Here is a 25,885-nt window from a genome sequence, read left to right on the forward strand (position 1 = left end):
ACTGGGGCAGCTGACTCTATTGCTATTAGGAGAAAAGAACAAATGGCATATTCACTCCTTCCTAGCTCTATTGAACTAGTCGCTTCAGACAGGTGAATTAGCTCCCCTCCATCATAGACTGTCTGAACTCTCCTCTTCAGTATACTTCCTAGATCCCACACTGGAACAAAAGCCCAGCAAATGCTGGTAATAATTCCATCGCCTCTTCCAGGTCTGAAATCCCCACATTAAAGTGGTGCCTCTGTAGTTTCAGAGCCTTTTCCTCACCTGGCAGTAGTGCAATACAGTCGTACCTTGGATCTCAAATGCCTTGGCTCCCGAACAAATCGGCTCCCGAACGATCGAAACCTGGAAGTGAGTGTCCCACTTTTCAAACAATTTTCAGAAGCCGAACGTCCAGTGTGGCTTCTGCAGCTTCTGATTGGCTGCAGGAGCTTCCTGCAGCCAATCAAAAGCTGCGCTTTGGTTTCTGAATGTTTTGGAACTTGAATGGACTTCCGGAACGGATTCCATTAGACTTCCAAGGTACGACTGTAGTGAAAAGTTTTGAGGTACAGAAGTTCATTGTGACAGCCCCCATAGTCATGCCCCAAGGAGAATCCAATTTCTTAGGATCAGTTGATAGTCATAAAATAGTGAGCTGCCAAAGGGTGGTAATTTGGTTAGCCTATTGGACTTTGGCTGAAGAGACTTGAGTACACATTCCATCAGCTATCAATTTTACTGGTTGAACTTGGTCCAGCCTACTGCTGACCCTAGCGTATCTATCAAAGGGATTGTGTGCCAGACCACACCTGCCTTCTAACCCTCAAATTTGCAGCTAGGACTGGGTGATATCTGGTTTTCAACATTGTGATATATCACCAGCTAAACATTGTGATATATCACAATGTTTGTAATAAGGATGGAGCTATGTAGAGGCATTGGCTGGCTTCACAGTTTTCCCCCCAAATTGTGATTTTTGCATAGCACACACACATCATGATTCACAATATATTGCCAGATCAAAAATTATGAAACCAATATCATGATATGGACTTCAAACTGGTTTTGGACAATATATTGCTATATTGCCCAGCCTTACTTGCAGCATTAGCAAGTATCACTGCAGCCAATGATGTCATTGTTCCTGCTGTCAAAAAGTACTGGAGTGCACTTGCCTCACATTCCTGCTCCAATCTGCCCCACTGCTGGTAACATAAAGTCATGAGGAGAACGTTTGCCCAGTGCTGGCTGGTGCACCAAGCTAAGGCCGTTCTCAGCTTAGATAGCCTCAGTAGCCCATGCTCTGGTGACTTCCCAGATTATTGCAATTTGCTCTGTGTGGGAAAGATGCTGAAGATGTTCCAAAAGTCATAGCTGGTGTAGAATGCAGCAGATCCTCTGTTAGAGAGTGCTGCAAGGAAGACTCATGACCCTCAAGATCTTGAATTGAGAGCCAGTATGGTTTACCGGTTAGAGTGTCAGACTAGGACCTGGGGGACCACATTTCTAATTCTCACTTTGGGACCAATGACTTGTTTAGTAGCTGAAACAAACCCCTCTGATCTTTTTGCTACTGCATTTCCCACAAAGCCCACAAGAAGTCCACAGAGTAGAGTTTCACTTGTTGAATGTGCAAGTAGCTAGCTCATTTTGCGTGTTACCCAGAAGGTCATACAGAAAAAGGAGTCCACACCAACATGCTGTTCTAACATCTGGCGTATACGGGGCATAACTGGAGCATAGAAGGGAAAACGGAATGTTTACCTGACAGGGCAATTATCCTGTGATTGATTCTTAGGGAAACTACTTAGTCTGCCATTAGCTTTGACTATTATGTCCAGCTGTGAGGGAGCCAAGTGTCAAACTGGAATCCAAGAGGCTTCGCTGAGACAAGCATTTACAGATTCAACCACTTGTAACTTCATTGCTTTGATATGAGGATCAGCATACCATCCTGAGTCTGGGTGGACAGAGTGGCACTATGTAAGGGACATTGTTAGTCATGTTGTGACTCCAGGGACAGCTGAAAGTGGATGACATCAGACTTGCATAGAGATGATGGACACCAGCATCTAGTCCAGTTTATTTATTTCCCTTCAAGTGCCATCATTGTTCAGTTCAATCCATCTTTAATGTCACTGTCTCCCGTGTGTGTGTGTGTATGCGCGTTTAGCTTTTCCTGTGCTATGAACCATTACTAGCTGCTAGTATTGCACAGTCTAACAGAGTATGGATGAGAATACCAATACCGTCCGTCAGCATATGGCAATGGATTTTAAATGAGAACAGATCATGGTTGTTTTTAGCAAATTTTATCTGTTTCACAACTGCTTCAGATTGAATTGAGTTTGATTTCTTATATCTTGAAAGCCTGACGCTGGGCAATAAGCCCCCAGTTTGAACAAAATACACTTTAACATGAGAAATGTCCAATCCGCTTTGCAGATCTGTGGGTGATGTGCTGGGCTTTAGCTGTGTGCATTGCCTTCCCTAGAGAATCCCTCTTCTTTATTATAAATTACATCTCAGTCGTGCCAGAAGCACTGCAGCTGTTACCCAAACAGGAGGTCATAGTGCCTGTCTCCGAAACTTTGTTCTTTGCACTCATGCACTGACTGTGTTCCCATGTCACAATAAGCCGGGCTTAATGGTTTTCCGTGACTGTGCACATCGATCCGGCTTTGCTCTTCCCCGCTGGGAAGGGAAGCAACACACTATGATCCTTGGCTTAGCTCTACATTCTGCCCAAGGATCATGGCTTATCTCTCTGCAAATAACCCATGCAGGGCCAGCCCAAGACATTTGGCTGCCTGAAGGGCAAGTGTGCCCCCTACCATTCCACAGACACAAGCCCACTGGGTTGGCAGCTGTATCTTAGTTCAGCACTGGGGATTGGACAGCGTCTTCCACTGTGCTGTCCTGCACAGAGCAAGCCCATATTGCTCTGTCTTCTGTCACCTTGCCTCCCTTCCCTGTCCCCCAGCACCTGCTGCCTGAGGTAGCAGCTTCATTCTGACTGTGCTGGGCCCAGGGGTAACCCAAGTAACATGGTCCAGGTCCTGTCCTGAATCCTAGGGTTCCGTGAGGAGTCAGTCCGACAGGGCCATGGCAGGACACGAGGCAGGAAACCAGGCAAGGATCACAGGCAGATCATAGGAATGAAGAAAACTGCCTTACGCTGTTAGACCAACAGAATACAATAACATGAGAAGAGCTTGCTGGATCAAGCCAATGTCCTATCTCGTCCAGCTTCCTGTTCTCCCAGTGGCCAACCAGATGCCTGTCAGAAACCCGCAAGCAGGATTTGTGCACAAGTTCTGTGCTGGGCCCGGGGGTAACCCGAGTAACGCGGTCCAGGTCCAGTCTCGAATCCAAGGGTTCCGTGAGGAGTCAGTCCGACAGGCTCAAGGCAGGACACGAGGCAGGAAACCAGGCAAGGTCAGGCACAGGATCACAGGCAGGTTCTGGCAAACAGCAACGTTGCTCCCGCAACCTGGGACGGGGTCCAGCCGCCTTTTATCTCTGTTGGGGTAACTTCCAGTCTTGATCCCCCAGTGACTCACCTCCCTGTCTCGCCCAAAGGCGAGCACTCCTCCTGCGAGTACTCAGGTCTCTCCTTCTCTCAGACCTCAGTCTCTGCAGCTCGGGAGATGTTGGTGGGTTACTAGATCCAGAGGCCGCCTCAGCCTCTCCTGACCCAACTGGTAGTGCAGCAGCTGTAAGTGATTGCCCAGCTGAAGGCAACGAGGTAATCCCCGCATCCGGGGCCAGGGCAGGCTCAGGCCCCTGACTCGGCCCAGCTGGTGCTTGTTGCAGGGGAACCTGTGCAGACTGGGACTCTCCAGAATCAGGCCCCAGACTAGGTTCAGCTGCTGCCTGAGGCAAAGGATCCAGTGTGGACTGAGACTCCTCTGGCTCCAAGTCCAACCCAGAGTCCCAGGCCATCACATCGACTAATGCCAGCACCAGCCCTAAAACTATGATTGGTAAGCCAGGAACAAATATTGGCTTCCAATTATGGTTGGTTTGGAGTAAAACAAGCCACTACATATGCCAGGACTTGCTGTGTTTCAGTATAGTGCTTTTTGGACCTCTTGAGCTCTGTAGTTTGAATACTGCAGAACTTCAGAATACAGTTTCAATTTCCAGTCTTGTTTTGTAGCAAAAAAGGACAGATGTGTTTAAGAGCCCTGCTTTGTCCTGATATGCTTTCCTGTCCCCACAACACAACACAAGCCACGTTCCTCAATTTGAATGTAATGCCAAGCCAAGGATCATAGTTTGTTGTTTCTATTTGCTAGCAGGGAGGGGTGAATTGGAAGCAATCATGGTAAACCACTGTGGCATCCTTTGTCAGAGGATCCATAAGCTTTTGCAAATTTAAGAAACAGACTAAACTGAGCTTTCACAGTCCCTATCCTCTTATTTCCTATGCCCATCTCTCTGTGTGTGTGCTGCGATGGAGAACTGATGTGTGAGTTTGGAAAACTCGCTGGCATTATTGCATGTAACACCCTTGAGGATTAAATTAAAATACAGCTAATTAAATTAAAAATTAAAATGCAGCAACTGATGGGGCATCACAACTAGCTCCTCCTCCAGGTGAAGTTCCAGCTACAAACAAGAAATGAGGCTGTGTTGCTGTAGCTCCACTGCATAGTTTATCTGCATTATTATGAGGCCTGTTCTGATGTGAACCCACGAGTCATTTCTTCCCTTTTGGGGTTCTTGTTATCCTTGGGGTTTGATCTTATGGTGGTGAGGCCCAGGAATATCTCCCATGTGCTTTAGAACAAAGCTGAAGATTTAGGGGAAATTTCCCCCCAGAAAACAAGAGGAAACTTGATAGTGACATCTCATAATTCTTGAACAGGTTGGATATGATGGATCAATGCCTCTGAACTCTGAAAAATGCCTGTGAAAACAATCACTGAGATGCCACATGTTTGGAAATTGCCCTTATGGGCATCTTTCTTTCTTTTTTAATAGTCATTAATAACTCAGCCTCTCTTACCTTTTCTCTTCATGGTACCATTTTAAAGAGAAGTGCCCTTTGGGGTGGTAGCAAGCACGTGAGCATTTATTGAAACGTGGAACCATTTCTATCACAAAGGGCCACCCAAGAAAGGAACTACCTAAAAGAGGCATCACTATTTTACACAATCTCAAATGGCTCTCAAAAATGGCTGTGTTTTATAAACTCCCAGTAGTCAGTGAAGGAAATGACCTCCAAGACCTCCACCCCACCTCCTGCCAATGTAAAATTGTACTTTTCATGGATTGGTGCTTTGTCCACTCTTAACTTTGTCAGTGGAAAATGGAAGAGGTTTTTGCCATGGTGTCACAAGCCTGTACAGCTCAATATCAAAGAACCTCCCATTCATCCTAGAAGTCTTCACCTTTCCAGTCAAATAGAAAGGTCAGACCAAAGATCCATCTAAGCATTAGTTCCCAGAGGACTCGAGCAAAGGTCTTTCCAAACCCTCTTTCTGGAGAGCTTTAACTGAAGATCAGCAAAGCATGTGCTCTACCACTGGCTCTGCAAGCTGTTCTGTCATCCCTTTTAGCTTACATTTGCATTTACCTTAAAGGTAAATGTAAAGGACCCCTGACAGTTAAGTCCAGTCACAGACGACTCTGGGGTTGCAGCACTCATCTCGCTTTACAGGCCGACGGAGCAGGCGTTGGTCCACAGACAGTTTTTCCAGGTCGTGTGGCCAACATGACTAAGCAGCTTCTGGCACAACGGAACACCAAAACCAGAGCAGCGCACGGAAATGCCGTTTACCTTCCCGCCGGAGCAGTATCTATTTATCTACTTGCACTTTTTGGCGTGCTTTCGAACTGCTAGGTTGACAGGAGCTGGGACCGAGCAACGGGAGCTCACCCCATCGCAGGGATTCGAACCGCCGACCTTCTGATCGGCAAGCCCAAGAGGCTCAGTGGTTTAGACCACATCGCCACCCAAGCAAATAAAAATGTGAGCAAAATGCCCCAGCCCCATTTTTGCCGCAAAATGAGAGGAAACTGACAACTCCCTCAAGCTTCTGCTTCCCCTGCAATTTGGAATCAGATTACTCTGCCTGTTCACACAGCCAGTCCGCCCCTTCTCCAGCTCATGTCAGGTGGGTGGGTTTGCTTTGTGTTACTTATTCCTTATTTTACTCCATGATTGGGCAGTTCTAGGATTTCACAAGAGTACAGCAGTGCAAACATTGTCATTGAAAAGACTGTCATTGGGTGTAACACAGGCCAGGCTACTCTCCACTGAAGGCACCAGCCCTCCCCACCGCTGGGGTCTTACGTTTCTGGTTGCTGTACTACCCTTGCCCTTCATAGCTGCTTAAATCTGGCTGGGAGGGCATGACTGGGTGGGTTCTGGGTGCAGTGAACAGGTCTCTGCATGAGGGGGTGGTGCCAGCCATCTTGAAGGAGGCAATAGTGTGGCCATTATTGAAAAAAACTATCCTGGACCTGATTGCATTTTACAACTACCACCCTTTTGAGTGCCACATGGCTGTGGCAATGCGGCTACATGCATTCCTGAGGAAAGCTGATTCTTCAGAATACATTCATCCAAAGCCAGCACTCTGGAGGGATCCATAGAAACACGGGTGATTAGCCTCATAGCAGGCTAGCAGAATTATCTGTGAGGTGATAGCTTTTGTACGCTTATTTAAAAGTCTGGCCTAACATGCATGACAATTGTAGGAATCTTTAAAAGGCGTTGGCATTAATCTCTGTCTAGAAATATCACTCTCCAGTTAGGAAGCCTCTCCTCTTGTTCACATAAATCAGGGTGGCCTGTTAGTGGTGAGAGAAAAGGACTCTGCACAGCACTGCCATATTTATTACTTTCAGAAGTAAACATTGGTGAGTCCTTTAGTACCAGATACAGGTACCAGATTAAAAATCAGATGAGGACATAGTTGGACTATGCCGAAATGGCGAAAATGACCAGGAAGATTAGAGATCAAGAAGATAATAAATTTAATAAAGAATAGGGGAAATTAATAAATTACTTAAAAGAAGCAGTGGGAGGCAGTGGAAGACAGGAGTGCCTGGCGTGCTCTGGTCCATGGGGTCACGAAGAGTTGGACACGACTAAAAGACTAAACAACTAAACAACAACAACACTTAAAAGAACACTGAAAACAATTAAAAACATTGGCAGGATTCTAAAAAACACTTGCAATGTAGCTAGAACTATGATGTGAATTAAGTTTTAAGAAAATATGGAGAACATTATAAGATGCAGTTGGAAATGAATAATGATGGAAACCATGGAAGGGTGGAGAGAAGTCCGGGGATTCAGAGAATCCTGTGTGTATGTGATTTATTTGTGATGATATTTGTTAAAGGTAAAAATGAATAAAAAATATTTTTTAAAAAAAAGTCAACTGAGGGCAGGAGCAAACCTCCAACAGTTAGTTACTTGGAGGAAGGATAATCATTGCTTGTGTTGAAGTGAGGTTTGTGGCAGTGCAGAAATGCCTCAGTACAATCTCATGTAGGCTTTTGGCTCCGATGATTCCTTCCCCCCAATGTTTTACACTCCCCATTCCTGAGTTTGTTTAATCAAAATCGTCTGGTAATATTTTAATTTTCTTCAGCCACCGGGATAATTCCAGAGCGACTCTGTGTAATATACTTTCATCTGAACCGTGTTCATTAATTTGTGTTTTATCCGTCTTCTTTTTTTTAAAAGACCATTAACAAAGTTCTCTAGTAAAAGCAGACAGAATGTTGAAACCTGCTGTGCTTAGCAGAACCCTTTTGCCAGCTCTGCGTGCTGCTCTTTATCAGTCCTTCAGGCAGGCTTCAGTTCACTCACGAATTTCCCCATCCATCTCAATTTAAGATAACGCTGGCAGAAAATTGTCATAAAACTAGCTCTCGAGGACTTTGCGAAAATATAAAAATTTGTTTGAACAAGAGGCATTCCTCACAAATGTCTTATATTCATTGCTGGATTCATATCCCCCAGATAAGTGATTTCACTGAACATTGCTTCACCAAAATATAATTTACATTTACATAAAATTAATTGTCCTCATCTCTATCCTTCCCTTCTTTCTCATACGATGGCATGGCAGTGTGATATCCCTGAAAATATCACAGTATAATATTAGTCGGTTAATAGACTATTCCAAGTTCATATGTGTATAAATACGCAGAGGCATTATCAGATGCAATCCTGCTCTAGCTGAGGATAACAGCAACACGTTCATTGATTTTAATGAAGTAGGATATAAAGCTCTTGTGTATATATTAGGGTTGTACAATATTTTCATTGGGTTTCCCCTAACGTTTCTGTATAAAAATTGACAGGAGCTAACAGGTAGAATTGTTAGATGGATTGGTAGTTTAATATTCTGGAAAATTGTTGATTGCATCAAAGATATTTCATGTCATTTCCCCCCCAAAAAAGCTCTGCTTTCAAACTTTCAGCCAATAAAGAAATACTATCACATACCGCCAACTTAATGAGTAAGACACAGGGGGACTTGTATCAGGTACAGGGGGAAATGAAGTAAAACATCAGTCAAGGGCAGGAGCATTGGTGAGATATTGGGGGGGGGTGTTAAAAAAATCAGCTGAGGGCAGGAGGAAACCTCCAACAGTTGGTTACATGGAAGAAGGATGATCAACACATTGCTTGTGTTGAAGTGAGGTCAGTGGCAGTGCAGAAATGCCTCTATACAATCTTTGCACTGCTATATCAACTTGCTAGAGGGCAACGCTGCTGACCTGCTCTCTGTGGAACTGTAGCATCGCCAGTATGGATAGCTGCAATATCTCCAAACCATCAGTTCAGCTGGAATCAACTGATATAAGAGACTCGTAGGATTCCATAGCAATAAGGCTCCAAGGTGTGTTGCAGGACCAGCTGCAGGCTGCCTGAGGTGCTTTGGGAGTGGCCCAGCCCATGTGTCTCCTTGATAGCCAGTTTTGCCTCCTGACCACAAACCCAGACATAGAAACACAGAATTGTAGTGTTGGAAGGGATCCTGAGTCATCTAGTCCAACCCCCTGGCAAAGCAGGAATCCTGCCCATAGCTGTTCGCAGAGCCGTCTTTCCCATGGGGCTTAGTGGTGCATTGCGCCAGGGTGCCAGCCTCTCAGGAGTGCCCCAGCGAGTGGGGGAGCTGCATGGCTTTGCCGGTGGCCTCCCCTTTCCCTGCATGCCCGTCAGCTGTGCCCCGCCAACCATAAGGCTGGCAGGCGTGCAGCTTTCCTCCCAAGCCTCTGCGGGGATCGCTCTCCTCCCGCAGAGGCTTGAGAGGGGCGCAATTTCACTCCCAACCCTCTGTGAGAATTGCTCTCCCGCAGTGGCATGGGGGAGAGTTGTGCCCCCCCATAGCTAGCAGTGCACAGTTACGGCCACCCCAACACTATCCATGGTAATTTGGGGGCACTGGGCAGATATTTGCACCCCGGTGCCGCATCTGCTAAAGACGGCCCTGGCTGTTCACACTGACCCACTGCACCCCCTGAGGATTGCATGATGTTACATGATGGTATGTGATACAGTGGTTTGAGTGATGCAGTAGAGCACAGGCCCAAAGTGGGAGTAAATAAGGGGGGCTGTTGGTTTTCTGTAACACATCTGCACTGTTAGTAAGTGGTGCTCAATCCCTGGCGTCTCTGGATGGAGCCAGGAGAGAACCCTGTCTGCAGTCCTGGACAGGTGCTGCCAATCAGTGTGGACAATACTGAGCTAGATGGACCCGATGGTCTTACTCAGTATGGCAGCTTCCTAGGCACTAGATATAAAAATATAACTGCATAGACAAGATCCCATAAGAGTGATAGTACTTCCATAGCAAGCAGCCTTCAGTTTTCTTTTTTCATTCTCATTTTCCACTCTCACCTTGCGAGCTTCAGAACTCTTGCTGCAGTTTTGTGTGGTGGTTTTTAGCATGCAAAATATATTACATTTACTGGCATCACTCACAAATGAAAGGGTTGTAATTCGCAGCATGTCCTGCTTGTTTATAATGCAAGGAGGGTTTCTGCAGGGGATGCCAACCTCAGGTCTATGCCAGGGCCATCTGTTATTCACTGTAGTTCTCCAGGAAGTTATGACCCAGCATGAAGAATGCACTGCGCATTTACATCAGATTCTCCTTCCCTTTCTCAAGCTGCCAAGGAGAAAGGGCAGCGCTCAACACATGCTAACCATCATGATGGCTTTGACCTTCTCATCTTATCAAATGGCTCATAGTCTGATCTTACTACCTGCCACAATGATTCTTGACAAGAAGACTCAAATAAAGGCAGTTTCAAGCCATATTTTGGCAGGCTGTGGAGAGATGTACATGAATTCGTGGACAGTAGCACAGCCAAATGCTTTCATTTACCATCAAAAACAGGGCATGTCCATAGTGAGCTCCTGTTTCTCATCGCTGAGCTCTTCTGATTTTCTGATTGCCCAATTATCCAAGTGCTATATAGCACACAGTCCAGATCTTTAGTACTTTGATGGTTTCAGTACAGTACATTGCAGATTTCATTTTCCGTTACAGCATTTTAACAGCCAACTTTTCAGATTTTCACATAGATACAGATTGTTAAGACCTTTAGGTCTCCCAGTATTAAGCACTCACAACTGTGTTCTCCCGCCCCCTACCCCTCCCAGAATGGATGGACTACAACCTTAAGTAAGTTTAAATGCTTTACTTACAGTAATCAGAAGTCTCACTCATGCATCATTCAGTGCTACAGCAGAAACAACACAGGTAAGGCATTCTTGGTTAAAAAATACAGAAGTTGGCCTCAAACACATAGTCTCAAACTGAAACCCCAGCCTCAGACATCTTCTCAGTTACATGGTTCACAGAGGAGAGAGGGGAAGGAAGGAAGGAAGGAAGGAAGGAAGGAAGGAAGGAAGGAGAAACAAACCTACCTCCCTCCCTCCCTCCCTGAGGGTGAGGGGCTGTGACCTAGCCTTCTCTAGAAGGCCTTCTCTAGAAATTTATAGCTCTGTGGTCCTTAATCCCTTCATTTCCTAATGAATGGGTTAGATATGCATTCCTAGGTTTGACTGCAAAATCTCCCAAAATTTCAGCACACATCTGAAAAAGATCTCCATCAACTTTCCCTCAAAGTACTATAGTTTAGGTTCTCTGAGTCAAGGTGCATGCTGGAATTTATCTTATATGAGTTCAATCCCAGTATTTCCATCAACATAGACATGCCCCAATGCTAGTTAACATTACACAGTTATTGCTCTTGAACCACTTACTCCAGGGATGGGAAGCCTGTTGCCCTCCAGATGTTGTTGGTATACAGCGCCCATTATCCCTGACCACTAGAGATGTTGGCTGGGACTAATGGGACTCCAACAACAGCTGGAGGACCACAGTCTCCCCATACCTGACTTAACGAGTTTCTATATTTTATGTGATGGGACACGGGTGGCGCTGTGGGTAAAAGCCTCAGCGCCTAGGGCTTGCCGATCGAAAGGTCGGCGGTTCGAATCCCCGCGGCGGGGTGCGCTCCCGCTGCTCGGTCCCAGCGCCTGCCAACCTAGCAGTTCGAAAGCACCCCCGGGTGCAAGTAGATAAATAGGGACCGCTTACTGGCGGGAAGGTAAACGGCGTTTCCGTGTGCGGCTCTGGCTCGCCAGAGCAGCGATGTCACGCTGGCCACGTGACCCGGAAGTGTCTCCGGACAGCGCTGGCCCCTGGCCTCTTGAGTGAGATGGGCGCACAACCCCAGAGTCTGTCAAGACTGGCCCTTACGGGCAGGGGTACCTTTACCTTTACCTTTATATTTTATGTGCCCCCTAATTCTGCCTCCTTTTTCTTTCATTTGTTCTTCAGGGTTGTTTGTTCTCTGTCATCCATCTGTCTTAGAAGCACCTCGCACTGAGCTTTCAGCAAAATGGAAAGTGTGAGTGAACTCCAGAATCCCCTGTTGGCCAAGAACAATGGACACCTTCATGGCAGTTACAGTTACCACCAGGATTATCCTGGCCACCGTTGCCAGGGTAAACTGTACTCCTATATCTTCCAAAATTCTGGTAATGCGAGGACTCACCAACTGCTGGATGCCAGTTCTCTTCAGCTGGCTGTTGAAGCATTGTATGGCCCAAATTTCATCCTGGTGAAGGATGAGACCAGTGTCAAAGTCAAGGACAACAAAGGTGAGAGTTGTGAGACAGCCTTCATGGGAAACAAAGAGCATCCTGCTGAGGCCTCTGATGTGCAAGAAACCCAAGGGAGGTCCCTGATGGAAAATGACATCAAAATCCAGACAGTGTCCTATGAAGTGGAAGAGGAGGAATTGCAAGAATATGAGGTAAATTTTGGAGGCTGTGAACCTATCTTGGGACTTATTTCTGAGTAACCATGCTTAGGACAGAGAAGCAAATATAGAAAATATAATAATTGTGATTATGTACAGTGGTACCTCAGGTTAAGTACTTAATTCGTTCCAGAGATCCATACTTAACCTGAAACTGTTCTTAACCTGAAGCATCACTTTAGCTAATGGGGCCTCCTGCTGCTGCCACACCGCCGGAACACGATTTCTGTTCTCATCCTGAAACAAAGTTCTTAACCTGAAGCACTATTTCTGGGTTAGCGGAGTCTGTAACCTGAAGCGTATGTAACCTGAAGCGTATGTAACCCGAGGTACCACTGTACATGATAGTAGGAAGAACTGAGGTAAATGTTGCATGGGAACTTCTCTCTCCTGAGAGACAGCTTCCCTTATTTCTGAGGAATTAAGCCTGAGGGTTTAATACAGGGGTGAGCAACTGTGGTCTTAGGCCTCAGCCTAAGTTTAGGCGTCCCTCAGCCTGATTTCAAAAACCCTCTGCAAGCGATCAGTTCAGACCTCCTGGCAAGAGGAGAAAGGGGGGAACCACGCCTTCTTTTGGTTCTGGCCCCACACATCACTGACTTCAGCTGCACCCAGAGTTGCCATGCAGCCCCTGACAGATTACCCCAAAGAGAATGCCCCTCTCAAAAGAAAAAGGGTTTTCTACCATAATATAATACATTAAGAATAATACGACTAGAAATAATTATAGAGAGGTGTGTAGTTAGAATGAATTATTTTAATAAGCTTGTTTTAGGCTCACATCCAGAATTTCTAATCCATTTTAGCTCACAATTTATCAATTTTAGTCCTAATGCAAGCGAGGGACATTGCTAAAGATGAAAAACGGCCCTGTTTCACTGGCACTCAAGAAAAATAATTTTCCATGGAAATCCCAAATCCCCAGCTAGTGAGCTGAGAATTTAGCTTGAAAGAAAAACGATAATCTATTTCCATGCAGTGATTTCTGTTAGGATTTTGCCCCGCGTCCGAGTGGCTGGAGAAGATGTGGTTTATTGTATAAACTCTGCAAAGCCTTCCCCCCGCCCTTCTTCTCCTGTGTGAAACTGTTAAGAAGGAGGAGAGAATATGTGAAAGTAGAGCTGAAAAGAAGGTCAAATAAGAGAGTGGGGAGTGAGGGAAGACTGTAAAATACTTAACGAGAGGAAGAGTAGGAGGGTGAAAAACGCTACTTAAATGCCATGGTGACGATAGATGTCCTAGAAATATTATATCAAGACGACGTTGGCAGATGCAACTTTCGGTCAGGGAAGAGAGAAATCAGTAGGACGTCTATTGCTTCACATCAAGGGTTGGAGCTGACAGCAGTGAGTGGGGGCTTCTAACACGGTTTCTGTTATTATTATCATCACTTCCAGCATCATCACTGTTATTATTATATTGCAGCTTTCTGGGTTACTATTTCACACTGAGTTATTTAATAACGAAAGTGTCCTTAAGCACACTTAACTTGAAAGCAACTTCCATTAAAATGAATGGAACTTTCTTCCAAGTGAATAAGCTTGGGATTGAGCTATAAAGCAACGGCAGCCGGCAGTATAGTACAAATCAAACAGTTGCAATTCTTTATCATCTGGTCCCAAGGTGGCACTTGGGAATGGCTTTCTTTATCGGAAGAGATGCCTCTTGTTGAGGCATCGCCTCCGACATTATCAGGAAGTAGCTCCAGAAGGGATAGGACACACAAAAATCAGATGTTTATTCCATTTTGCTATAAGTATATGCCGGTATCTCCATTGATTTAAATTGACAAGTCTTGGTGTTTCAGTTTTTCAGAAATAATCTAAAAGGTATTCAAGACTTGTCTCCCATTCTTAATACTGGGGATCTCCCTGGTAGTATCAATAGTAACTGTATCCTTTCTATGGCAATTTGGTAATATAGCCAACCATCCTTTAATCTCAGAACTTCTCTATGTCAACTTGTCAGTCTAAATCTGGGGCCCTCAACATGGTGCTGGTGGACACAGTAGCACCCTCAGACACACACCCCTTAGCACCCATCAAGGCACCTTGCCACTCTCATTTTTTACTGTTTCTTTTAAATGGGGTGTTGGGATGGTGGTTGGGGGTTTGCCTGTTTTTTCTAGGGGGTGTAGCTTTCTTTCTTTGGATGCTGTTCTTCTAACTTGTTTTATCAATGCAAGGATTTCCACTTTGGTACCCTTCCCAAATCTGCTCCAGAGGTTTTGGAGGAAACCCAGAACAGATTTAGGGAGTCCACAGGAGAGGAGAAGTGGGGAATTCAGTTGCACTTGTGGAAATCCTTGCTCTGATGGTATGAGTGAGTTGGATACTGGTCCGTGGGGGCAGGTGAGTTGGGGAGGATAAATGTTTTGGAATGGGGTATTTTGTGGCGTCCACAATAGTTTCTTAAACCTCCAATTTTGCTTCTGGGCCCAAAAAGGTTGAGGACCCCATGCCTACATATTCCATTACTCTTTTGATTCATAGCTGGGTAGTTAAAGCACCAGTAATTTCCATTTGCAGGATTGACACAGCCAGACTCAATTGTCAATCTTAGTAATTCCCATAGTCATTCAGGGAATGTGACAGATTCAAATTCTCAATAGTCTTACCCTGGAAAAGCCCATTAGAATTAAGGGTCCCTTCTGAAACAAGTGATTTGAGGACATCTTTGTTGAGCTGGCATAATGAGGATACCAGCTTCCTCTAGGGTTCCTATTTAACCATCCATCTTATTTATCCAGCTCAATTATGTTTGTATGGATTATTTGTTTAGATTTCCAAGTGCATTTGTCAGTTGCACATTTTTTTGATGTTGTGTTTTAGGATAAGCATGTTGTAAGACAAGATACATATAGACATATAGAATGCCAGTAATGCATAGATTGCTGAAAACCACCAGTTTCTTACTCCCAATAGTCTCACTGAAGTCCTACTGAGGTCTATGAAATACCTGCCAGACCACTCCAGATTAAATGGTTTGTGGACTGAAGCCAAGAAGATTATTCTCAATCAGCATACTAAGCAGTACATCTGCTGCCTAATAGACATCAAGTATTTTCAGTCTGAAGACGGGGAAGTATGGCGATGATTGAGGTGGTGCCCTGTATATCATCTCTGTTGGACATCCAGTTCCCAAAAGATCATTCATATTAGCCGCTGTTCCTTGGCAGATAAACATCCTAGCTCATAGAGGCTGACTCTGTATCGCTTGAATGTGTGATGGACTCGTCCCGCCGACACTCCCATCACAGTGCTTCCTGCCCCATGAAGTTCATCTGCCTGCTGCTGTATATCAGGAGGGAAAGTGTTGTCACAGCAGCAACATCAAACATGTGTAGTGTAAATTGGTTACATGTTCTGCTGCTGCTGAATACTCTGTGGGTCAGACTTACAGTGTGCCATTGCCTTGATTTGCTTTCCAGAGTGACTCCTCCAGTGACAGCGAGAGTGAAGATCATTTTCTGATGCTTCCCCCACGAGACCACCTGGGCTTGGCAATTTTTTCAATGCTCTGTTGTTTCTGGCCTCTGGGAATTGCTGCTTTCTACTTTTCTCAAGGGGTAAGAATTTGCGTGTGCTGATGTTTCCTGCTATGTACTGTGTTCTTCTTGTCTTAGGGAACTATTTTATAAAAGGCCTGTCAGGGCTCGATTCACTACTGTGCCAAGTATATTGCAGTCCCACGCGACTAGGACCCCTGCTAACATGAAATTATCTGGGAAGTTGCTGGGATGTGGTGTGTGTGTGTGTGTGTGTGTGTGTGTGTGTGTGTGTGTGTGTCTAGCTACCTAGTGCCAACCCCAAACATGTCGGTGCTTGATGGAATAAGTGCAAATGTCACTCCATATTTTACTAAAAATTTCCACCACAGGGAAATTTTTGCCACCATTCATCCCTCACCTCCCCCTTTAATGCTACCCCCAAATCTGTCCTCATTCTATCAAATGATAGGGCTGTTCTTGTACCAGGCTCAAAACAGTGCTTGGATCCTCATCACATGGCAAAGCAGCAGCGTCCATGTTGTCATGAAGCCGACAGGATTTGCTCTCTGCATTGCAACATATTTCAAGTGTGAATTATGGGAGTGCATGGGTGCTTGGCTTTATGTGTGAAAGTCACGTGGGACTCAACCAATAACTCCTAATAGGATCAACTGTTCTTTAAAGCAACACTGAAACCTCACAAGGTAACTGTAAGCACTGCTATTCCCAACCTGTAAGAAAAGAAGCTGAACTATCCAAAAGGGAAGATGGATCGGACTGTTGTACAGTGGTACCTTGTGTTACGGACGGGATCCATTCTGGAGGCCTGTCCATAACCTGAAATGCCCGCAACTCGAAGCACTATGTCTGTTCAGGTGCGCGGTGCGATTTGGCGCACATGCGCGAAGTGCGGTTTAGCATTTCTGCGCATGCGCAAGCGGCGAAACCCGGAAGTAACACATTCCAGTACTTCCAGGTTGCCACGGGATGTAATGCGAAAGTACGCAACACGAGGTATGACTGTACATTGAATAGCTGTGCAAAAAAGAGTTTTTGGCAAGTACAGCCTTTCCACTTTTATTCACAGGCTAAATTTTCTATACTGTCAACATTTTTTAAAAAAATAACAGCAGTAAGCAGCATAAAATCAATCATGAAACTACATTTGTAAAACAAGGCCACTGTGAGAACAAGATACTGGACTCGATGAGGCACTGGGCTAATCTAGCAGGCTCTTATGTGCTTAAAAGACATCACAAATCTCTAGATAACATTAATACATCAACGAAGCTGGATCACCTCTAAAGGAAAGGTGAACAGAAGAGTTTGAAACAAGTGCCTTAATGTCAATACTGTAGGTGCTTACCTGATGCTCCCTGGAAGCACATTCCAAAGGGTAGGTGCCACCACACTAAAGGCCCTGTTTTTAGTGAGCATAAGACAAACTTGAGGAGCATACAGCATACAGCACTAGTAATGTGTCTCCCCCAAGGATTAAATTGGCCAGACAAGATATGGTATTCCCAGAAATAGCCCATTGCTCAGGGCTTTATATACCCATAGCAAAACCTTAAAGTTGCCCTAGTAATGTAGTGGTAGATAGTGCAGATCTTCCAGCACAGGCGTTACAAAGAACACCCACTTCAGCAGCCTTGCTGCACTATGGCATCATCGCAAACAGATCTCTGCTGATCATCCCTCTTCTAACTGTTAAAGGTTACAGGAGCCCACTCTCCTTTTGCTTCTGACTGCTCTCCTTGTAAATGAAACACCTGTTTCTGCATTTTATGTTGTTAAAGGATATATAGCCTGCAGTCTGACAAATTGTCAGAGTAACTTAAATAAAGTGTAATCCAGCAAAGTACAGTCTACTCAGAAGGTAAACTTGAACTTCAATCACATATCAGAATGGAGAGAAGGATGGAGAACATAACATTCAGGAAGGGAGCAGGGCAGACAGAGAACTCCACATACAGCCAAGCACATTTAACAGCCACCATCTCAGGAGAATTTATTTTCACTGTTCCTGGCACACACACAAAATGCTATTCCTTAAGCATTATTTTTGGCCATAAATCAATCCTCTGCTACATCACTCCAGCCACAGAATGACAAAGCTGTGTGACAGATGGCCAAGTGTCTTCAACATGGTCAGTGAAAACTTGTCAGCAGCAGTGGTGCTCTGGCAGGGGCACAGCTCTGGGCCTTTTTTCACAGCAGGAGCAATGACATCATCTCCCAGAGCACCTGGGCAATTGATTGACTTTCCTTGCTCTAGGAAGAGAATGAGGTGATGATGAACCTTTCAAGTTTTACATTTGACAACTTAGCAGTAAAGAAATCAGAGAATAATCATGCAGAGGCTCTAAAATTCTTTTTGATGGGGTTCCTATTTCATACCAATGGTTTAAGTGGTATAATTTCCTTGCAAGATTTTCTAATTAAAAGCTAAATGCTGCACTTCAGCTGTCTCAGTGTGTTTTACAAGTTATTAAAACTCATTGTGTTTTACAAGCTGAATCTCTATGGTCAGAAATAAGCATCAGTGAGTTCATTGGAGCTTATTTCTGAGAAACTATGCATGGAATTGCAGTCATGCTACAGAGAATAGTAAGATGGGTTATCTTGTCTTAAGTCTAGCTAGGAACCTGCAGAAGCACACAGCCTTGTGAGTATGGGGCAGTGGTGGGGAACCTGTGGCCCTCCAGAAGTTGTTGGACTCCAACTCCCATCAGCCCCAGCTAACATGGCCAGTGAACAGGGATGATGGGAACTGCGGTTGAATAACATATGGAGGGCCACAAGCTTCCTATCCCTGCTGTAAGGGCAGTCATAATGAGCTGCTGTTCTTCAAAATTTACCACTACACCATATTTCAAATACCACCTCACCAGTGATTTACACCATGATATCAAATTTTCCCTGTATTTAGTCAAGAAAAGGAAAGAAACCTGCCAAACACATCCAAAAAATACCGTAGCTTGTAAATCACATTATGATTATCCAATATTCAAAGTCTTTCTTCCTCTCACCTTTCAAGTCTCAAAGCTGACAATGTAGCCACCCTGGCTATACTCACTACAATAGACGTGCAGGATATACAACTGCTTAAAGAAACAAAAATATTGTCCCCAAACTTTGTATTTATGAATTGAATGGCAATTCTATTATTCTTTTTTACCCTACATCATCACCCAATTCTTCCCTGCTCTGACAGTGCTTCTGAGCTTGGTCTCGTTTTTAAATAATTTTTATTAACAGGCCAATCACATCACATTAATTCCAAATAACAATAATTCCAAATTACACAGCCAAATTTTTTAAAATTTTTGTTGGGGGTACCCATGCTTCAAGCTCAGAAAGGGATCAGATCATCTCTCTTACTACTGCTTTAATTACACAGTTCTGTCAAAATAATATTCACAGTTCTGTTCAATCTTCTCTTTGTTGTTTTCCTCATCTTCTTGTTGTTATCTCCTTTCTTTGTGATCTCTGATAATCTCCACAAGCGGGTTGAAGACAAACGTCGTTGTTTCCTGTGTGGATTTTACACTCATCCAAGAGCCATAAAAGTAGACAGACGCCATTTTAACACCTCCGTTCAAAACATTCTGACAGTCTGTCCTGATCTCCCCAGGCCTGCCGCTCCTCATAAATTTTCGCAGGGGGCCCTGCTAGGCCGAACCCACACTCCAACGTAGTAACAGCCATAGTCCTTCTCCCCTTGGATTCCTGCGGGTGGGCCTGCCATGATAAATCTATTTTTATAACTGCGTCACAAAGGACTTACTTTTGTTTCTGGATGCTCCCATAAGCCACGTCCTTGCATAGTAATTAATTTCCACACAGTTCTTATTCCTCCTGCTTGTGATCAGTAATTGCAACGATTATTTTTTTGGGGGGGATTATTGGGTACTCACATAAGACAAAAAAAGAAAAGTTTTTCTCCCCCCCTCCTTTTCAGTCTCGCTCCGACATACCGATCCTTTGATGAATCTTCTTCTTGATTTATTCTTCTTCTTGATTTATTGTTAAGTCCAGCCCGTCGCTCCTCTTCCCAAAGATCCCTTTAGTTAGCAGTCCTTACTCCCGATCATCACTTGAAGTATGTGCATTTGTTTCTGTTCTGATTGTTTATTTTGAGCTCCTGCAACTAGCTGTGCAGATCAGAGACAGCGTCCAGGAGAGCCGACCGACACAAGGGCTTTTGTGCCTAGTGCCCTCACCCCCTTTCGAATCTGGGGGTGAATTATGGGCACAGCAGGCAAGGCAGCGTTCCCCATTCCCTTGGGGTAACGAGGGAGGCTGCATACTCCCATAACAGCCTCTTAATTACCTTGTGTGAGCTGGAGAGATGGTATTGTCGGCCATCTTCCGATGCGCCCCCTAGCGCCCCCCCCCACCGTTTCTGAGCTTGGTCTCATTCACAAATTTCACCAGTAACCTCCTGTTCTTCTCCTCAGGATCCGTAATGAATAGGGAATGTGTCTCCCAATAGTGACTGCAGAGGAAGTTCACTTGTCAGGAAGCTGCCCTATACCAATTCAGACCATTGGTGCATCTAGCTCAGCATCACCTTTACTGAGGGACGCGGGTGGCACTGTGGTCTAAATCACTGAGCCTCTTGGGCTTGCTGATCGGAAGGTTGGCAGTTCAAATCCCTGCAACGGGGTGAGCTCCCGTTGCTTTGTCCCAGCTCCTACCAACCTAGCAGTTCAAAAGCATGCCAGTGCAAGTAGATAAATAGGTACCACTGTGGCGGGAAGGTAAATGGCGTTTCCGTGTCATGGTGTTCTGTTGCGCCAGAAGCAGTTTAGTCATGCTGACCACATGACCCAGAAAGCTGTCTGTGGACAAACGCCGGCTCCCTCGGCCTGAAAGCGAGATGAATGCTGCAACCCCATAGTCACCTTTGACTGGACTTAACCGTCCAGGGGTCCCTACCTTTACTAACAGTGGCTCACCAGAATTTCCATTCCCCCAGTCCTTCTTGGAGATGCCAGGGATTAACTTTCTGCATGCAAAGCAAATGCCATAGGCCTTCCCCACCCCTCCAGATTGAACGCTTGCCCTTCACATTCAGCACAACTCTTTGTCTGATTCCCCTTTCTCACCCATCCTTTCCAGTTTAAGCAGTAAAATTCCTTTGCTTGGCTGAGATCCAAATCGATTATATCAACTACATTTTCCTAGTACTGTAAATCGTCTCTGTAGAGAGCACTAAGAAACCTGTGGCTCTCGTAAGATGTTGCTAGACTCCCATTATCCCTGAACATTGGCGAAGCTAGCTGGGGTTCTTAGAAGTTGGAGTCCACAAGTATCTGGTTGGCTACAAGTATCCCTGTCTCCACTGTAGAGGAAGTACTTTAGAAGACTGTCCATTACATGATTATACCAGTGGTCCTTTACTGACCTCTGTTGCGCTACATTGTAATCAAACTCACCCAACAGAAGTCAGATTCAGAATGAGCAAGATGTGAATAAAATATTATTTGTGTGTTTCAATAAAGACTCATTTACAGCTCACTTTTATTTTACTTATAGGATTTCTACCATCATCTTACCACATCTAGCTTCAAGGCAGCTTACAATACAAAATTAAAACTTTTTTATTATTTTTTTTAAAAATCAATAAAAACAATAAAAACGGCAGGAGAAAATAACACAGCTAAAAAGCTAGTGGGTAAAATGAATTAAAATAGGGTGCCTATTGTAGTGGCTTCTAGATCTTACTGGACTCCAGCTTACATCAGCCCCAGCCAGTATGGCGAAAGATGACAGCAGTAGTGCAACAACTTCTGGAGGTCACTGTGGCAAAGTTATGCCTTGCCCTAACCTGTTCCCTTACGATACTCAAGTTCTCTAGACCTCCATCACATCCCTAGTCCAATGCAGAAGCTGAGGACAGATTGTGGTCTGGTAGGATAGAAAGACCACTGTGGCAGGAACTGACACTATTGCAACCCTATCTCCCAACTTTTAACCTTCTTGGCTACTGTAGTCTCTCTGATTAGCTGCTGGCAGCCATCTGTCAATCACAACCCACCTGGGTGAAGATCCCTTTAAAGTAGGATATTGCTAACATTATTTTGTCCCTTATCCCTCAACCAGCTCCTGAAGCTACCAACTTGAATGGTAACCATAATGGTTTGCTATGTTCGCTTGCTTAGGATAGGATCATCTAGGCCAGTACTGTGCATACTCTCTGTTTCCCCACTTTCCCTCCTTTTTAAATACCCCTCCATAATAAACTGCTTAATTGGATTTCTGAGCTACACTGTATTCTGGAAACACTCAATGCCTATCTTTCCCCCCATGTTACTGAGACTGGACTATGCTACTGATCTAAAGTTCCTGGGAGTGCAGGAGGGATGATGGGCTAAAATTGCCAGGTAGGAGACGGATTTCTGCTGGCAGTCCCCTTACTCCCAAGACAGCCACCAAAGGTAGTAGGTATTTTGCACCCCTTACCCCAGGTGGCAAATAAGTGGCCGGGAGAGAAAGATGTAGGATGGGTCACCTGTGAGCTAGTGAGCTACCCTACGTGGTTGGGTCAGGCCATCCTTCATAGGCACCGCATTGGTTATTATCCCTGAATCAAAACATCAAAATCATGAAAAGCAAAAAAGTGCCACAAATCTTAAAAGCCATTTAAGGCATAAGAGAAAAGGGATTTTTGTCTGTTACCTAAAACAGAGAGGTCAAAGAAGACATCAGTTTCATCATGTGTTTAGAGAAGGAATTCCAAAATTTGGTGGAACCAACCCCAAAACAAAAGCCAATTAAGGAAGCCTGACAACACTAGCAAAGAGAGGAAGAATTCTTAATAGTAACACTGTTAATTAAAGGAAAAGAAGAAGAATAACAAATAATTGCTCTCAACTCAAGACAATAAGGAATTTCGTAGTAAGCGAGCAAGCAGAAGTATTAGAATTGTTGGGGAGAAATGTTTTGAAGAGGGATGAATCCATGCTTGCCAGCAGCACAAAAGCATTAAGCTTTAGGGAATTACGTGGTCCTTTTGAAAGCTTTTATGCAGCTTGGAAATTAAGTAGTAAGATAACAGGTAGGATTAAACGCAAACAGGACCACAGCAAGGCACACTTTGAAGGAACGACGTTATCTGGTTGTAGGAGCTTGTGAATTAGCCCCTTGTGAGTCAAGGAGGGGCATGATTCTATAGAACTGTGATGTTGGGGTCGTGAGCACAACCTCCCCCAGGAGGAAACCATCATGCATACTGGAAGGTGCTGAGGGCTATGGTGGACTGGAGCTCCAAAGCAATGAAGGCAATCTATGGCAGATGATGCAGCAGCCTGCCCAGTGTTCTGCACCAAGAGCTAAAGAGCTGCTACTATTGTTGCCATAGCAACTGGAGCAACAGAAAGTAAGATTGACAGGTGGGAGCAGCAAGGCAAGTAGCACCATAGCGACAGAGATGTATCATGTGGCCCCCTCCGAACTTGGAAGGCACAAGGGGATGTAGAGAGATATGGGGATTGCCTGAAAGTATTCAAACCTTGGAATCTTTTAAGGCAAACGTGCGAAGGCTAAACAGATTCCTCAATGATGCTTGGGGTACCTAGGAGACTGGAGGGCAAAGAGGAGGAACACAGTGAAGGCAACCCTCTCCCCATGAAAACTGTGGGAAGCAGAGGCAGGTCCTCAGACTCAAAGGCTCTTGACACCTGAGCTATGCAAAATAGAAGCTGAAGGCCACATTTACAAAACTTTAAAAAAAAACAACAACACCCTCTTCCACTCTTGGTTCAGCATTTTAGCTCAGGAGAAGATTCCTGGTAAAGTAGTTGTACAGCTGGCATGGGGAAGCCCCCTATTGACATTGTCCCCTGTAGGCACAGTATAGATTTGGTTAACACAAATTTGGTTCTGGAGAATCCTGTGTGGACTTGGCCTCAGAGATACTAAATTGTGAAGAAAAGGAAAAACCTATAACAAGCAATGAGCTAACGAAGTGTTCTTTGTTCTCACTGACTAGCTCAGTGAATTTGGGTCAGCTTATCTCCAAGGAAATATCCAGAAGAAGCAACATAATACAGTCACTGAAGGGATGGACAAACATAAACACATTGGATCAGACTAAAATAGAACATTATGCATCTTTTTCCCCCTCAGCGGTGGCTAACCAGGTGCCTCTGAAAGTTCACACATATGCATGCATGTATTGACCACCCGGGTTGAGGTTGAATCCTGACAAGATAGAAGTACTGTTTTGGAGGGACAGGGGGCGGGTGGATGTGGGGGACTCCCTGGTCCTGAATGGGGCAACTGTGCCCCTGAAGGAGCAGGTGCGCAGCCTGGGAGTCATTTTGGACTCACAGCTGTCCATGGAGGTGCAGGTCAATTCTTTATCCATGGCTGTCTACCAGCTCTATCTGGTACTCAGGCTAAGACCCTACCTGCCTGCAAACTGTCTTGCCAGAGTGGTGCATGCTCTAGTTATCTCCCACTTGGACTACTGCAATGCGCTCTACATGGGGCTACCTTTGAAGGTGACTCGGAAACTGCAATTAATCCAGAATGCGGCAGCTAGACTGGTGACTAGTAGTGGCCACCGAGACTACGGTATATAACACAGGTCCTGAGAGATCTGCATTGTTTCCCAGTACGTTTCCGAGCACAATTCAAAGTGTTGGTGCTGACCTTTAAAGCCCTAAACGGCCTCTGCCCAGTATACCTGAAGGAGCGTCTCCACCCCCATCGTTCAGCCCAGACACTGAGGTCCAGCAACAAGGGCTTTCTGGCGGTTCCCTCCCTGTGAGAAGCGAAGTTACAGGGAACCAGGCAGAGGGCCTTTTTGGTAGTGGCGCCTGGCCTGTGGAATGCCTGTGGAATGCCCTCCCATCAGATGTCAGAGAAATAAACAACTATATGACATTTAGAAGACATCTGAAGGCAGCCCTGTTTAGGGAAGTTTTTAACAACTGATGTTTTAATGTATTTTTAACCTTCCGTTGGAAGCCGTCCAGAGTGGCTGGGAAAACCCAGCCAGATGGGCAGAGTATAAGTAAATTATTATTATTATTATTATTATTATTATTATTATTATTATTATTATACATTAACACGCAGTTTTGAGGAAGACAAAAGCATTCTCTTTTCACTGAAAAACAGCTGATATTATTAGCCTTTGAGGCTATTGTCCATTGATACAAATAATGTATTTATTGTTTGTTTCCAGACGAGTAAGGCTATCTCCAAGGGGGACTTTCACCTGGCAAGTTCTGCTTCCTGGCGAGCACTATTCCTTGCTGCGCTCTCTATCACCATTGGCACGGGAGTGTATGTTGGAGTGATTGTAGCACTGATTGCTTACCTATCCAAAGGTGGCCACGTATAGTGAAGAATCTCTGCATCAGATGGATAATTCTCTCGGATTACACACTTTCCTATGAAACATAGGACACTATGCTTACAAGGATTTCTACGGAGCACTCCCTAAACAGAGATCTGTGCTCATACAGACTGTCTGTGTGGTCTCCTTCCTTTTTCTGATAAAACATATACTGCAACCTACTTTGCATCACGGACTGACAAGCTAAAAGCGGGGGTAGAGATCAGAGTGAAAATCCTGGATTTTGAGACTGTCAGGAACACAAAAAGGGAATAGGACAGTTTTTAAAATGTTGTCTGCAGGGTGTTTTCAAACCAATGTCCATGTGTGCTAGACCTGGTGTTTGTGAAGTCACCTGTCGGATCTAAGCCCCTGCCTACTCAGGGCGCACAGTGAAGAGGAAGGCTGGGGAAGATTCAGTTCATTTAAAGTCTTTCTTTTGGGAGATAGGACTGAAGGCTACATGGTGACAGCAAACAGCATTGTCAAGATATTTGCATTATTATGCCGATGACAAGACTTGCAACATCAAATGCTAATAATTCACCCTTGGGTAGCTGGTAGCAGCTACGTGCCATAAAAGTTCTCTTTCAGAGGCTTTGTTCATATAACTTGCCCCTCTGCCTACAGTTCCTGTATGAGGCTTTCCCTGCTGCCACAATAGAATAAGATGGCCTTGGAGAATCACGCCCAGCCATCACTTTCAACCTAAGATACATACCTGCTTTAAATAAGACAATTAT

General features: G+C 44.8%; 1 protein-coding gene across 3 annotated transcripts in view; it reads left to right on the forward strand.

The window, feature by feature from the left end:
• The window catches only part of SYNDIG1L (synapse differentiation inducing 1 like), a 90,787-nt gene extending 65,514 nt beyond the window's left edge, over positions 1-25,273 (forward strand). For 2 of the 3 annotated variants that reach the window (XM_053379535.1, XM_053379525.1), the window contains exons 2-4: positions 11,814-12,291; positions 15,728-15,865; positions 24,990-25,273. In XM_053379535.1, the coding sequence (XP_053235510.1) occupies positions 11,875-12,291; positions 15,728-15,865; positions 24,990-25,148 (714 nt within the window). In that variant the 5' untranslated portion in view covers positions 11,814-11,874 and the 3' untranslated portion in view covers positions 25,149-25,273. The remainder of the gene's footprint in view (positions 1-11,813; positions 12,292-15,727; positions 15,866-24,989) is intronic. The other variant, XM_053379544.1, reaches the window with a different exon arrangement.
• The last annotated feature ends 612 nt before the right edge of the window (positions 25,274-25,885 follow it).

This window comes from Podarcis raffonei, chromosome 1, assembly GCF_027172205.1.
Source record: "Podarcis raffonei isolate rPodRaf1 chromosome 1, rPodRaf1.pri, whole genome shotgun sequence".
Lineage (NCBI taxonomy): Eukaryota > Metazoa > Chordata > Lepidosauria > Squamata > Lacertidae > Podarcis > Podarcis raffonei.